At 33.5% G+C, this 16,197-nt stretch overlaps 3 protein-coding genes across 3 annotated transcripts; 1 reads left to right on the top strand and 2 right to left on the bottom strand.

The window, feature by feature from the left end:
* Positions 1–650: 650 nt before the first annotated feature.
* Positions 651–3,978, top strand: LOC139896773 (mitochondrial import inner membrane translocase subunit TIM22-4-like). The gene is made up of 4 exons (XM_071879409.1): positions 651–917; positions 1,688–1,878; positions 2,262–2,334; positions 3,572–3,978. The coding sequence occupies exons 1-4, from the start codon at positions 728–730 to the stop codon at positions 3,655–3,657; spliced, it is 540 nt and encodes a 179-aa protein (XP_071735510.1). The 5' UTR covers positions 651–727; the 3' UTR covers positions 3,658–3,978.
* A 667-nt stretch (positions 3,979–4,645) lies between these two features.
* Positions 4,646–8,400, bottom strand: LOC139896772 (membrane-bound transcription factor site-2 protease homolog). Its single transcript, XM_071879408.1, has 10 exons — positions 8,193–8,400; positions 8,034–8,099; positions 7,410–7,476; positions 7,219–7,317; positions 6,984–7,087; positions 6,588–6,735; positions 6,414–6,494; positions 5,470–5,907; positions 5,098–5,382; positions 4,646–5,005 (listed from the first exon to the last, which is right to left on the bottom strand). The coding sequence occupies exons 1-10, from the start codon at positions 8,327–8,329 to the stop codon at positions 4,844–4,846; spliced, it is 1,587 nt and encodes a 528-aa protein (XP_071735509.1). The 5' UTR covers positions 8,330–8,400; the 3' UTR covers positions 4,646–4,843.
* Positions 8,401–10,805: 2,405 nt separating this feature from the next.
* Positions 10,806–15,301, bottom strand: LOC139896771 (ubiquitin-NEDD8-like protein RUB2). Its single transcript, XM_071879407.1, has 3 exons — positions 15,192–15,301; positions 11,049–11,308; positions 10,806–10,943 (listed from the first exon to the last, which is right to left on the bottom strand). Exons 1-3 carry the CDS (start codon positions 15,282–15,284, stop codon positions 10,835–10,837), a joined length of 462 nt encoding a protein of 153 aa, XP_071735508.1. The 5' UTR covers positions 15,285–15,301; the 3' UTR covers positions 10,806–10,834.
* Between the last annotated feature and the right edge of the window lie 896 nt (positions 15,302–16,197).

Below are 16,197 nucleotides of genomic sequence, written 5' to 3'. Positions count from 1 at the left end.
GTTGACTTTTGAGCTTTTACCGAGTTTTTTTCGAGATTTGACCGATTTTACCGAGATTTGACCGATTTTACCGAGATTTGACCGATTTTTCAGAGATTTAACTGATTTTTTCTAGATTTGACCGATTTTTCCGAGATTTGACCAATTTTTGGTCGTTGACCGATTTTTGGCCGATTCCAAAACGAGTTCTCGGCAGGGAGGTCAAGCCGATTTCTCCCCGAGAAATCGGCCGAGTTTTCCAATTTTTGCAACACTGTGTACAAGACTACAAGTAATAAAAGTATGTCCGAATTTCTTAATGAAAAAATTATAAGTTTTCTAATGACAGCTTTAAGATTGTCATCAAGAGAAATATAGATGCATAAAAGAGTTATACATGATTCTATTTACTAGAGTGGTTATTCGTCGTTATCTTGTGTGTAGTAACAAAAGAAGAATGTCTGAATCTCTTAAAATGTTGTCATTAATTAAGAAAAAATTTAAGGACGATGAAAATGTTAAAGAAAAAAAATCAACGTTTATGACCCCTTCTACAAGTAACAGGGACCATACTAGTAATTTTGTATAAACTACGCGACCCTCATTGTAATTTTCTTACAAGAAAGGGAAAGGGGAAAAAAAAAAAAAACCCTGAAATCAGGTGCAAGATCTTCTTCTCGGCCGCGCAACCGGAGATAACCGCCAACACACACACACACACACACTATTCCTCCGTGTAACTACAACCATGAGCGAACAACAAGATTCATCGAATAATGCTACCCCTACCACTACCGCTAACCCTGATTCTAATCCTGCAAACGCTAATGAAGCAGAAAAAATAATAAAGCCAATACAGATGCCTACAATTGAAGAAGTTAGAGGTCAAGATATTTGGAATAATTGCGCTGTTCGTAGTGTTGCTAGTGGAATCATGGGTACTTTTATTCTTATTTTCTACTTTATGTTCACCCTAATTTATACTCTAGTATTTAGTTTTAGCTATGTATTTTAAGAACAACAATTAGGTTTAGCATAACACGATTAAAATGTTGTTTTTATTATTTATTTTTGTTTTACTAGTATGAAGGGATTGGGTAGATTATATATTGATGTTGTTAACCATTCAAATAATTGGGATCCTGATATTTTTTTCATTAGAGGTATGAGGTTAATCCTCACTAGTAGTATATATAGGGATGATGGAAAAGGGTCATAAACGGTCACGGAATAAGGTTTGATTATGTTTTATTGCCTTATAATAGAATGAATTGGAACATTTAAGTGATGCTAAACCACTATAAAATGTGTGATGCAACCTGCACTGGATTGCTCTCTTAACCATTAAGCACATCCTTGAATATTCATTCATCAGTAAATTATATCCAGAATACTTATCAAAGAATTATCTTTTTTTATTAATTTAATTAAAAGGTTAGTACGTAAATTCTACATCGTTCGTAGTGTTTATTAAGAATGATTATCAAACTGGTTATTGTCATTCAAACCCAAACTCATTCGTAACATTTGATTCATTTAGATTTTAATCATTATGTGTTATCAAAAGCATCCTAACTCGGTTTGGTCGCATACAATTGAGGAAAATTTCTCCCCTCCCGGGTAGTCCGAACAGGGAAATCTTTATCCGTTTGCTGTTGTTGTTGTTGTTGTCTTTTTTAATTTTACTAGTGCCATTTAATTGATGTAGGAGGTGGGCTTGGGATAGCAATGGGGTTGTTTCTTGGTGCGTTAGATAATCCGATAACAGATGATAAGATGAGCGGTAGGCAGCAGTTTATTCATACTGCAAAGCAAATGGGATCAAGGAGCTGGAATTCATGTAAGGCATTTGCTGTAATGGGTTTCGTTTTCTCCGCTGCTGAATGTGTAGTTGAAAAGGCAAGTTTCAAATTCTTTATTTTTGTCTTCTACTATGCACTGCAAGCCTGTTTATTTTTTATTATTTTGTTGTGCAGCTTATAAGCCTATTGTATTCTTAAAAACCCTTGTTAGACTTTTGATAACATATCTTCGCTTCCCGCATATAGTCTGTAATCAAAATTTCGCATTGTTGATTTGTGTAAGTCTTTGAAAAAGAGGATATGTAAATTAAAGTTTGGTTGATATCTCAATGCTTATTATACATATTCAGCCAGTACCATCTTCTTGGCTTTGTCGTTTTATACGCGTTATTATTATCCTAATTTTTTTTATCTATCCCATTAATTCCCTTCAGAAGTCCGATACTTGTTTTTCACTAATATTTGGCTGTTCTCTTAAAGGCTCGAGCGAAACATGACATGACAAACACAATTGTAGCAGGGTGTGTGACTGGGGGTACAATGTCCGCAAGAGGTAACAGTTTTTAATTAAGCTCTGTTTGGTTTGAAGCTTATTGCTGCATGTATTTGTTATTATATTATAGAGGTACTGGCATACTGTTGCTCAAAGAAGCCAGCAACAACCTACAACAACAACAACAACAACAAAACCCATTACCACATGAGTGGTGGTGTATGGGGGAGGTGATATGTAGACAATCCTTCCCCTATCCGAGAATAAAGTCAAGTCATTTCTCCACCCAGAGTGAAACACTCTCAAGAGTAGATAAAGTCTTCTCTCTCTTTATTCGACGGATAAAGAGATTGCTTCCGAGAGGACCTCTGGCCTTTAAGTAGGAAAAAGTTTTAAAAAAATAAAAATACTAAAATAAAAATAATAATAGACGCCATGAAAATGGTAGAATCAAATTTCCATGGGTTTTAAATCCTGTTTGGAATTTAATTTAGGCTCTAATAGTGAGTCAAGTCGCCAACAACAACCTCTAGAAGCGTTTAGTTCTAGATGAAATCAGTATATTGAATGTTAGAGATAATGTGATGAACTGAATATATGATGTTTTAATTTAAGCTTCGACTGTGATGCCAGATCTTGAATGGAAGTAGTTATAGTCAACGAATCATTTTTGGATTTTAAAATTTTGGATTGTATTTATTTTACACTGTCGATACAGTTTTTAAAATAAAAACTTTTGTGGATTTCTAATTTGCATGCGTAACTGCTGGATATTATTGAAAATAAAAGTCAACTTTGTACCGGAGGCATTGATATATGACTATTCTGTAACCATTTTCCTAATTAAGAGCAGAATGAACATTTTCGGTCCATGAAAGTCACTGTTGTTAAAGTCGGTTGAGTTGGACGACTCTTCGGTTTGGGGACTAAACCGTCCCTTTTCGCCCAAAAATTCCTTAAAAGTCGGTCAACGCTATAAAGTCGGGCTGAGTCGGTCAAAGTCAAAGTTGGTCAAACTTTTATTTTTTTTAAAATTACTCCGTAGATTTGTGCCTCATAATCTATGTTCGAAATACTTATGTTTTATGTTTGATATATTTATGTGTAATATATATGTGTTTAATGTTTTTTATATCTATAAATCAACGTTGGTCAATGCCTGACTTGTTCCCGTATTGTCCCCGGATCGATCGACTCGGCCCCGACTCTCGAATTTTACAACCTTAATGAAAATGCAGTAATATGTTTCTCTGTTTTTAAACCCAAGACAACTTATATTTTCTTTTTTTGTTTTTAGCTGGTCCGAAGGCAGCTTGTATGGGATGTATCGGGTTTGCTACTTTTTCTGCAGTGATAGAGAAGTTTTTGGAGAGACACGAATGAGGGGACATCAATTTTTGAAGCTAGAATAATACGGTTATATCCTAAAAACGAGCCTTTTGCAATTTACATACGAAATAGCATAGAATGAAATACTGGAGGATAGGTTCAACTCGTTCCATTTTTTTGATTTATTTTTAATCATAGCCATCCACCACTTTTCATGGGACTCAGTTTGTATGATCAGGGGTATTTTACAAACCCTCTTAATTATTTGCATTAGACGATTTGTAGATTGCTTATATAAGAAAAAGTTGATAATTGTGGAATGGTTCATTCTTTAGTGCGGCTTTCATCATGATTGAGAACAATTGATCATTGATTGGAGCTGTTTATTGAAAGTTTTTTGCATGTCATGAACACAATGTTGTTAGTATAGAGAATTCACCTCTTAAAAGTCATATTTGTTGAAGTTATCACATGAGTTATTTTCTTGCAGCATATGTACAGTTCAGATTGTCAAGAACTCGTGATTATTTGTTTTATAACTTGATTAGTTCTTATAATTATTGCTGTCGTAGTTGTTTTGTTGCTGATATTGAGTTGAAATGTATCACATTACATGTGTAAAAATCAACTTATGGCTTAAAAAAATCACCATGTGAAAGTTTTTCTGTAACAAAGATACTTAGACAAGATCATACGTGCAGTCACTTTGTCCAAAGAGTAAATTTTGATGATATAGTGTAGGTAAAATCATCACAACCATCATTGATAATTTGATAAAATTGTGTGGCAGAAGTAAAGCAAACAATTAAAAATAATAACTTTTAATAAGGGAGCCTATCGTTAAGGTGCATAAATCCTTTGTACATGTCGCTTATATATTAATTTTAAGATGATATTTATTGGAGTGCATAATATATTTATGCGCGTTAACGACAACCCTCGACTCCTAATGGTTGTCGTTGGAAAAATCTATGAAAAAAATAAATCGCTAGTCAAATATACGATAAAAGAAAATCATGGCAATTTTGCATAACTTTTGTCTACTAAATCTCAAGGTCTAATGTGGTGTAGTTAATATGATCTTCTGAGTTGCTTCTACAGCTGCAATTCTTAAACAAATAAAATAGTAATGAACTTGCACACTAGTCTTTAGAATTCTATTATGTTTATCTATCTGACTATCTCATCATTGTATATGTTTATAATTATCACATCATCGTAATCATATTGAACTATGATCTTACGTAGTAACAAGCAATAAGATCCTCAGATTCAACAGAACGCAGACAATGGTTCCTACTAGTAAAGATGATCGAAGAACTGCTTCTCTAATCCTTGGTGTCATTGAACCAAAACAGCATAGAGCCACCTCTAAGATGGATTCCCCATCAAGATAATACACCTGCACCAGAAAAATAAAAAATAATAAATATTAATTAATAATAAATCTAAAACCGTAAAGCAATATAATATATTGTATGAAAAAACACATACCGGCAAACTATTGAGAAGAGCCAACATCAACGAGACATGAAAAGTGTTAATCAATAACTTCTCCACTACAACTGGAACATACCCAAGACCAAACAACAACCGAGGTTTATATTCTGTTAACCTAATCGAATGCGCCATCAACATCATGTCACCCATAAAAACAAAAGTCCCACCACACCTATTTTCCTCAGAGCCAGAACTATTATAACTCGAGCAACGTCTTGAAAACGAAATTTCAACCCATGATACATCTGGCGTATGGATTGGAGTCATGCACGACTCATCCTGAGTAAATAAAAAAAATGACATTTTTTTCAGATATCAGTTTCAATTCTCTTACATTCGGGACCCACAAAAAAATATGAACTTTACCTCATCAGTGCATAAACAGTTGGTATAATTATTAACAGTATTATCCCATCCATCACCACATTTTTTCTCCCCCAATACACCTTTTGCTGGGAAACAGTAGACATTTTCTCTTGTTAGCTGATTAGATCCATTGCTACTATCGTTTGTTCTACTTAAGTCCATACAGGAAATAGTAGTAAATAAAGTAAGCTCGTTTGGACATTTAAATTGGTCGTCCACAATTTCAGCGTTCCTGCTTTCAGCAATCATTAAATTCGGGACACAGTACCCTTTATTGCTGATGTAATAATTTGTCATTTGAAATATTTGTTTGTCTAACAAATGCAGAGTCTCCATCCACTCATTGGAAGTGCTAATGTGCTTGCCATCTAATTTTGTAATTAAGTCACCGGGATATAAGTAATTATACAAAGGTGATTCGGCAGAAACATCCAAAACCTGCTTTGATTAAACTACAAATGTTAATAAGAAAAAAATGAGGATTTTTGGAAAAATAATAATTTTATTTTTTTTATTTTTTCGAATTCTTTTTCAACCCATAAAGGTTTTTATACATTTGATGAATACTAACATAAAAGAACTAACGACTAACGGAAAAGGACTAACGACTAATTGAAACGGACTAATAACAATGTTTAGGGTTTAAATTTTAGGGTTTAAGATTTGGGGTTTAGGATTTAACGGTTAACATTTAAAATTTAGGATTTAGGGTTTAGGGATCCAAACCCTAAACCCTAAACGGGGTTTAATTTAGATAAACATTATATTTGATTTATGAATAAATTCATGGGTAAAAAAATCAAAATATATATATTTTTTTAAATTATAACTTTTTTCAAAAATAAAGTATATATTTTCTCTAAACCCTAAATTGGGTTAAATTTAGAAAGAAAGAAAAATGTTTGCTTATCCCCTTATATATAGTCAGAATTCAGAAATATTACCATGAGACCTTCACCATGAGAATAAAGTGGATATAAGATGAACGGTAGCATGAACAACGTCAACGCACAAACTACACACAGCTGCAAGAGTAGAGTACACTGAGTAAATACTTTTGACTATATTGCATTACCAGCAGACAAAATTAATGCAAGTAGTTTTGTATGTTTACTTACTGCTGCATTATGCCATATACCAGCACAGTATATTCTAAGTGTAGCTACTCGAGGTTTCATTTCCAGTAACTCGTGATTAAAAGCCACCAGAGCACCTGGAAATAGAACTGCCAAAAACACGGCAGTGTACTCAATTTGAATGCCCTCACTGTTACCCGTAAAATAGATGCCTACATGATCAGTCATAAGATCCATTTTCTAAACAATTTGTAAACTTGCTTGTAAAAGAGAAAAGATCAAACTAACGTACAACTAACAGGAAAATTTGTGCATTTAAGTAAGTAACAAAGCCAAATCAAATAGCTATAAACAGCTGAAAGATATATTAAAGCTATCATGCAGTTCAAGTCAACAAAAAAGTAGACTAAAGAAGAAGAATGAGATAGCAGTAATAACCTTGTGGCAGCAAGGGCATGTCCTAGTTCATGTATGGCTACAGATATGATAGTAGATATACATATATATCCAATATCAGTAACTGATATGCTATATTTGAGAACCTGTATCACATGCACAAGTAAGTATCACTAACAGATATAGCACCAACCAAAAAAGGTCAATTAAAAAAAGTCAATACAAACAGTAGCAGACGAGCATTAACAACGATTATAACTATCTAATTATATCTTACCGGGGAATAGAATCCAAAGATAGATCCATTTAGAATATTGTTAAGCCATGGGATCCCATTGTACAGATTCAAAACTCTAGCTAACTCCAACATGATAACCTGATGTTACAGCAGAACAGAGAAGAATCATCAGTATAATATTAACCAATGTAAAGAATGATTATATAGTAACGAATACACGCGTTTCTTACGATGGTAACGCTAATTAAAGTGGTGAGGCTGAAACCCATCCCAATAGAAAACCATATTCTCAGCCACCTACAACCAGTTTAGTGGAACACGTTAGCAATTCGTTTCGCATTACTTCAGTTTCCAGAAAAGTAAGCAAACAAGTTGGGCTATAAGCAGTGTTGCCGAGACGGGCGTCGCAACTATTTTACCATGCTACCGTTGCAACGGACCTAGAAACGGGTAAAAAACCGGTCAACGCTTAAAAAACGGTCAACAACGGCCGAGAAGGTAAAAAAAGGCCGAGCCGGGTCGGGACGAATGTTGACCACGTTGACCTTTTTAAAAAAATTTCAAACATAAATATTAAATATTTCATATTAAAGGCAAATATTTATGTTTACTTTAAAATATTAATGTTTGAAATATATATATATAAATAGTCAACGTTGGTCAACATCCATCTAACATCTTGACCCCGTTTTTTCCTTTGCGATGTTTTAAGGTCCGTAACGTCTCGACCCGTCTAGCGTCTTTTTCAACCTTGGCTATAAGTAGTTATTATCACATAGTAAAAAAAATCAATACAACACAATTCATACATTTACTGGTCTATGTTATACATAGTCTATGTTATAAAAGAAGACCTGGAATAATTTTGTCCGAAATGAAAGAGCGGTTGGTTGAAGACTGAAGTTTTGAAGTCACAGTACCTGATAAAAAACACAAATTAATTACATGAATATAAACAAATATAGATACATGTATATAGATATATAGAAGATAATAGTGATAGTGATGGATACCAGCAGGAAATGGAGTTGGAGAGGTGAGAGGAGGAGGAGGAGGAGGAGATACGGCGGAGGGGGAGAATGGTGTGAGGAGGTGTTGATCTCCTCGTTGGTCTTCTTCCTGGCTGCAGCTGAATATGGCCCTCCGCCATTGATGGTGGGTATGGAGCTCAGATTTCCCTAAAAGGGAATTTTTTGTAGACGGCAAAATAGGTTTATTGTTTTCTAGTTCTAGGGTTTGATGAAAATTTTGAGTTCTAAATCGACCTAATTAATTTTCTAATCCACATGTTAAGATTCTAGTTATTGAGATTTAACTTTTTAATAATTTCTTCCAGTTTAATAATTCACATACATATACTTTTTATTTACTATATAGTTTAATCTTTACTTTTTAATTTTTAATTTTTTTGTTTTTTTTAAATGCATAATAAATAGATATTAAAATTTTGCTCATTATTTTTATCTATTTAATCTGAAAATCTCAAAAAGAAAATCAAGACTATTAAATTAGAACGGAATGAGTAATAATAATAGTAATAGTATTATTATATGAATGTAGGTAAATACAAACTTCAATTTGCGCGAGTCTAATAGCGTATTTTTCTTTTTCGGACGATTGAAATTTTACTAAAAAAGTAACAAAATTACAAGAGAATACAAATATTATTACAAGTAATTACAAGGAAAGTAAAGAAGATTATATCCGTTGGTTTCAACTGCATCTCCTCTTCTGAAATCTAGCATAAATTCAATTAAAACTCGACACCACAATACCATCGATCACATGACAATTTTTAAAGTTTTTATCCTTAAAAATAGTGTTGTTGCACAATCTCCAAATGCTCCAAAGAGTTGCGAAGATGACGATGGTCGCAGAGAAAATTTATGCAGAACTTTTTTATACAAGTTTTTATGTTTTCTACTTGAATCCTCATCAAAGAACATGATTTTGGTAAAGGAAACTGAAATCGACAATCAAATATGAATCCTCTGTTTACATGTCTTTTCGATGTTTTCTCAGTGAAATCCGCCATTCTTACTTATCGTGGTGCTAGTGGTGGAACATATCGTCTCGGATATTAGAAATCTCAAATCTAATTGTTGTCTTGAATATCAGGAAATTGCAACTCGGTTATATCCTCTTATATATCTCCTCATTCGGATCTGCTTTATAAGGTTAAGACTGTATTTTTGTCGCTTTTATAGGGGTGGGGTTTAACCTTCTTCAAATTGGACCATATTCGCTATTAATGAGGGTGTAAATGAACCGAGTTGAAACTTAAGCTAGAACTCGACTTCTTTTGAGCTTGAGATATAAAACTCAAAGTGAGTTTGCTCTTTTACAAGCTCAGGCTCTTTCTAGAATGCTATTTGTTTTATTATTTGCATTCAAATATATTTACATGTTACATTACAATACGGAGTATTACATATCGCATATTACATGTAATATTAATATTAGTACGTATAAGACATAAGATTTGTCATTATACTTGTATAAGCATTTCTGTAATGTAACTATATATATTTTGTGTTTTGTATTGTTGTAAGGGACTATTAATGTATATAAATGATTGGGCTTGCGAACATGTATGAACTCAATATAAAGAGGTCGAGCTAGTTTCACAAATGAATTTCAACATATGTGTAAGCTCGACTCGAAACAAATTTTTACCAAGTCAAGCTCGAGTATCTTGCCGCCCCCTGCTAGTAACTTTCCTAAGGCTTCCTAAATACACAGCATCCCTTCAAGTTATGTTTGATCACGGGGTCTTTAGTTGGCTTTTATAACTGTACAGTTGTTCTGTTTCAGTTTTGTATCTAACCTCTCCCTAGGCTCATTATTCAAGAAAATAAAAGTAATGCTAAAACATTAGAGTCTGTAATGTTGATCGTTTTCGACTTCTAGTAATCGGTGGATCGCAACATTACATTACATTACATATATTTAACAATATGAAACAAGAAAGATCAAAGGTAGATCAAATGTTTAAGTTATGCGTAAGACCTACAGGTGTGTTATATGCTGCAATCAAATTTAAGGCACAAGTTAGTTTAAAGACGGTTCAGATAGAAGGGGAGATTACAGATATATTATTACATTGGTATGACACAAAAATTGCTCATAACTAATATCCAAATAACACCTCCGTCTTTCAATAGAGCGGAGACCTTTCAATAGAGCGGAGGCGAACTGATCAAGTCATGGATGATATGATATGCCCTAGTTTAGAATTTGTCAAACTAGACTGGTAACTTTCGTTTCCGTATCAGGCTTCCATCTAACGCTTATGGCTCTCACTAGAGGTTAACTTAAACAACCCAAATAGCATAGACACCGTTTGTGAGCTTTTACCAGTAACTTTAAACAAAACAAAAAAAAAATTCAAAACCTAACCTCGGAATGCTTGTCCGAAACCAAGAAATATATAGCAGATAAACGCAAAAAGTTATTTCAATGCAATGCAAATGCTCGAAAGGATAAGCAGGCAGTAAAGAAGTACAAATAGAAACATGAATAACGTTGTCATGGAGACAATCAGACAAACAAGACATGTCTAATCATGGAGTGAATTCAATTATGTAAACTTTAGTAAACATAGCATAGAAACAGTAGCAAGCAAGCAAGCAAGCAGGGCAGCATCTTTTAGAGATTAACAACCACCTCTCAGAGCAAGAACAAGATGAAGTACAGACCCTCCTTCAATGTTGTAGTCCTTGGCTGTTTTGTCATCTGCAAGCTGTTTCCCGGCATAAATCAACCTGCACATTACACTTGCACTATTTAGTTACCACTTCAACCATAAATCAAAGTGTATCAGTTTTTCAAAAGGCCAGATAAAAGTAGATAATAGAAGAAAACCGAACCTTTGCTGCACAGGAGGGATTCCTTCTTTCTCTTCAACTCTTTCCTTGATCCTATCAATAGTATCAGTTGGTTCGATGTCGATTTCAATCTCTTTCCCTGTAAGAGTCTTGACCTTGATCATAGTTCCTCCTCTCAATCTTAAAACAAGATGAAGTGTTGACTCTTTCTGTATGTTGTAATCAGCAAGCGTTCTTCCATCCTCTAATTGCTTCCCAGCAAAAATCAATCTCTGTTGGTCTGGTGGAATACCTTCTTTGTCCTTCATAACACAAGTATCAAATCTCAAATAATCGTATAACCTTGCACTATAATTGCAATTAATCCACATAATTCAAAAAATAGTCATCAACAATACTAACAAGAACTAATTTTGCTGCACATATAGAGTTATATAAGCTATGGATGCAGTAACAAACCCGACTCTAAATTAATGATTCAGGGTTGTAAACAGGTAACCCCGGTTAATCTATTTAGACCTTCTCTAACCATCAGTGTTACACGCGTGCTCAAGGCCAAAATCACCAACACGCCTATTAGTGGTGGCGTGCTAGCCATGTGCTAGGTGGCGTGCATGCTTCAAGCACGGAAACAAAAATGTAGGGTGCTGATTTTTGATTGGTTTATTTTTCTTTTTTGATTGATTTTTATCCTCTTTTTCACCCAACTTCCAATCAGATTTTAACACATCACCCAACACGCCACTCAACACACCACCTCATTATTTATCATTTACCAGCACGCCCATCAAACACCCCCACCCCTACCCAGCAACACGCCAAAACGCCCATCATTGTTAAAGATGGTCTTAGTAATCTGGTCAGGGTCAGGTTGGGCTACCCCGCCCGTTATTAGTTTATACAATAAGAAAGTTTAATATTATAAGTTACAAATTCCACTTCACTTCTCAAAAATCTTAACTCGCAACCACTTGATGTTTGGTAATGCATACGCATTCATACTTATGGTGTACTTTCTAAGTAATTTAAGTCTGCTCATGCTGGAGTATATGATCTACAATCTATGGTGTGCCTTCAATATGTTACAACCCTCAATTCAAGGTATTTAGCATCTATGTTTTGTATTATTCAGTCAGCACGGCTAACTACTACTCAAACGAAAATAAATTACAACCTGTACAAAATCAAAACAAGATATATACATATATATATATATATATATATATATATATATATATATATATATATATATATATATATATGTATATAGGTAGGATCAAGAGGGAAGTAACCATTCGGGGGGAAGCGGAGGGAAGCAAAAACTTTTTTTTTTTTTCGTTTTTTGAAAAAACTTTGTTCACGAACATTATAGATGAGATGAAAATATGAACATTTAGTAGAGACACTTTGTGATAAATGTTTTTATTTTGGCGGGAAAACGCTCGAAGAAGTAATATATAACAATTATCGTGTTTTTCGAGCGTATTTTGAGGTTTTAGCTATTGGGGTTTAGATATTAGGGTTTAGATATTAGGGTTTATAGGGTTTAGATATTAGGGTTTAGAAATTTAGGGTTTAGATTTAGGGTTTAGATTTAGGATTTAGATTGAGTTTTTAACACGAACGGTTTAGAGTTTAGGGTTTAGGGCTTAGGGTTTGGTGTTTTGGGTTTATTCCATAAACCCAAAACACCAAACCCTAAACCCTAAACCCTAAACCCTAAATCGGGCTAAATTTTACTTCACAAAACATTAAAAAAAAACGTTCATATTCTTCACGAACAATATTATCTTGAATGTTATTTTTGTCGATCGTTTTTCCGCCTAAATAATAACATTCATCACGAAGTATCTCTTCTAAATGTTCATATTTTTGTGTGATCTTGATGCCGGAAAAAAAAAATTCAAAAAAAACGAAAAAAAAATAAAATTTGCTTCCCCCGATTGGTTACTTCCCCATTGATCCTGCCCCTATATATATATATATATATATATATATATATATATATATATATATATATATATATATATATATATAGTGGTAGGATCAAGGGGGAAGTAACCAATCGGGAGGAAGTTGGGGGGAAGCAAAAACTCTTTTTTTTCGTTTTTTTGAAAAAACTTTGTTCACAAACATTATAGATGAGATGAAAATATGAACATCTAGTAGAGACACTTTGTGATAAATGTTTTTATTTTGGCGGGAAAACGCTCGAAGAAGTAATATATAACAATTATCGTGTTTTTCGAGTCTATGTTGAGGTTTTAGCTATTGGGATTTAGATATTAGGGTTTAGATATTAGGGTTTATAGGGTTTAGATATTAGGGTTTAGATTTAGGATTTAGATTGAGTTTTTCCATAAACCCACAACACCAAACCCTAAACCCTAAACTCTAAATCGGGCTAAATTTTACTTCACAAAAACATGAAAAAAAACGTTCATATTCTTCACGAACAATATTATCTTGAATCTTATTTTTGTCGATCGTTTTCCCGCTTAAATAATAACATTCATCATGAAGTATCTCTTCTAAATGTTCATATTTTTGTGTGATGTTAGATGACTGGAAAAAAAAATTCCAAAAAAAGAAGAAAAAAAAAATTTGTTTCCCCCGATTGGTTAGTTCCAGTGTTGTAAAAGTCGGCCGACTTAGCCGATTCGTCGGCCGATGCGTCATTTTTTTGGGTTCTCCGTCCCCTTTTTTCTGGAAACGACTCAAAAGACGGTCAAAGCTAAAAGTTCGGTCAAAGTTGGTCAAAAACGGTCAAAATTAGTCAAATTTTCGTCAAGATGTGATATGTTTTAAAATTAGGGTTTGTTTTCATTTTTTGAGCCGCTCTTTTCTCTGTGTCCATACTGATTATGTACTCGGTAACATTAATTGTGCTTAAAGTTTGATTGTATTTAAATTCAAGTTCTTATTTAAGAAATTTATGGTACAAAATAAACTATATAAATATATATTTAAGAAATTATTAATAAAGTCAATGTTGGTCAACGACCGATGCGTCCCCGACGCGTCCCCGACTCGGCCGACGCGTCCTTTTTAGGTCTCAACCGATGCGTCCCCGACTCGCGACTTTTACAACCTTGGTTAGTTCCCCATTAATCTTGCCCCTATATATATATATATATATATATATATATATATATATATATATATATATATATATATAGTGGTAGGATCAAGAGGGAAGTAACCATTCGGGGGAAGCGGAGGGAAGCAAAAACTTTTTTTTTTTTTTTCGTTTTTTGAAAAAACTTTGTTCACGAACATTATAGATGAGATGAAGATATGAACATTTAGTAGAGACACTTTGTGATAAATGTTTTTATTTTGGCGGGAAAACGCTCGAAGAAGTAATATATAACAATTATCGTGTTTTTCGAGCGTATTTTGAGGTTTTAGCTATTGGGTTTTAGATATTAGGGTTTATATATTAGGGTTTAGATATTAGGGTTTAGAAATTTAGGGTTTAGGGTTTAGATTTAGGATTTAGATTGAGTTTTTAACACGAACGGTTTAGGGTTTAGGGTTTGGTGTTTTGGGTCCATGGAACCCAAAACACCAAACCCTAAACCCTAAACCCGAAACCCTAAATCGGGCTAAATTTTACTTCACAAAACATGAAGAAAAAAAAACGTTCATATTTTTCACGAACAATATTATCTTGAATGTTATTTTTGTCGATTGTTTTTCCGCCTAAATAATAACATTCATCACGAAGTGTCTCTTCTAAATGTTCATATTTTCGTGTGATCTTGATGCCGGAAAAAAAAAAAAAAATTTGCTTTCCCCGCTTCCCCCGATTGTTACTTACCATTGATCCTGCCCCTCTATATATATATATATATATATATATATATATATATATATATATATATATATATATATATATATATATATATATATATATATGAGCATGCCTCTATATCGCTAGATAAGTATAAAAATATCAGATGTTTATAAATAAGCATAGAAATTTTTGTAACAAAAGATATAGTGAATCAAGTAGTCTATAAAATTAAGAAACAGAGCTTCAGAAACCCTAATTGAACCTTGAATAACTTTAGTCCGAATTGATTTTTAACATTCATGCAAAACAAAGCCCTAATTCTAATTCTAAAAAGCAATAATCGACAAAAACCTAAATAGAAACAAGAAGGATATAAGAAAGTACACCTGGATCTTAGCTTTGACATTATCGATGGTGTCGCTACTCTCGACTTCGAGAGTGATGGTTTTTCCAGTTAGGGTTTTGACGAAAATCTGCATATTTTCTCTTCGCGGTTTATGGTATGGGTGGGATACGAGGGTTTTCTTCTATTTATTATATGGACGGATGGATGGATACCTATAAGCCAAATGCGACTATATATACTCAAACCCAAAAGCTAAGCGTTTGAATAACGCGGGCCGTTTACTCTTATTCCCGAGTATTATTTTCACCCTAATATATTTTATTTTATTATTATTACTAGATTTTAAGAGCTCGTGCGTTGCACGACAGCTCTAAAAATAGTTTTCATATTCGTTATTATTTGTACCGATTATTTGTATGATACATTTACAATTACGTATCCTTTGATTATTGATGATATTTGTATTGAAATATATACCTCAAATGCATCAATTGTTTATAGTCGTTGTCATCAAGTGTCAAATACGTAGTATATAATAGTAGCATGAGTACATATTAGGATGCAACCTTTGTTTCAATCTCACTCAGTTACATATTACATATGTTGTAAACTTATTTGAATAAGCTTTTAAGCCTTTAAGAGTCAGTTTGATCCAATTTAAAACTAAAAGATACAACACAAGGAAGTTATTCAAAAACATCAACAAAAGGAACATCCATTACCTCAATCAAAACTAAAACCCAACTGCATACCCAGTGTTGTAAAAGTCGGCCGACTTGGCCGACGCGTCAGCCGATGCGTCGTTTTTTTGGGTTCTCCGTCCCCTTTTTTCTGAAAACGACTTAAAAGACGGTCAAAGCTAAAAGTTCGGTCAAACACGGTCAAAGTTGGTAAAAACGGTCAAAATCATTCAAATTTTTGTCAAGATGTGATATGTTTTAAAATTAAAGTACGTTTTCATTTTTTGGGCCGCTCTTTTCTATGTGTCCTTACTGATTATGTACTCGGTAACATTAATTAAGTTTGAAGTTTGATTGTATTTAATT

This window comes from Rutidosis leptorrhynchoides, chromosome 3 (genome assembly GCF_046630445.1).
Source record: "Rutidosis leptorrhynchoides isolate AG116_Rl617_1_P2 chromosome 3, CSIRO_AGI_Rlap_v1, whole genome shotgun sequence".
NCBI classification, from domain to species: domain Eukaryota; kingdom Viridiplantae; phylum Streptophyta; class Magnoliopsida; order Asterales; family Asteraceae; genus Rutidosis; species Rutidosis leptorrhynchoides.
Note: the sequence above shows the minus strand (reverse complement) of the source record. Positions and strands in the feature narration are given on the sequence as shown.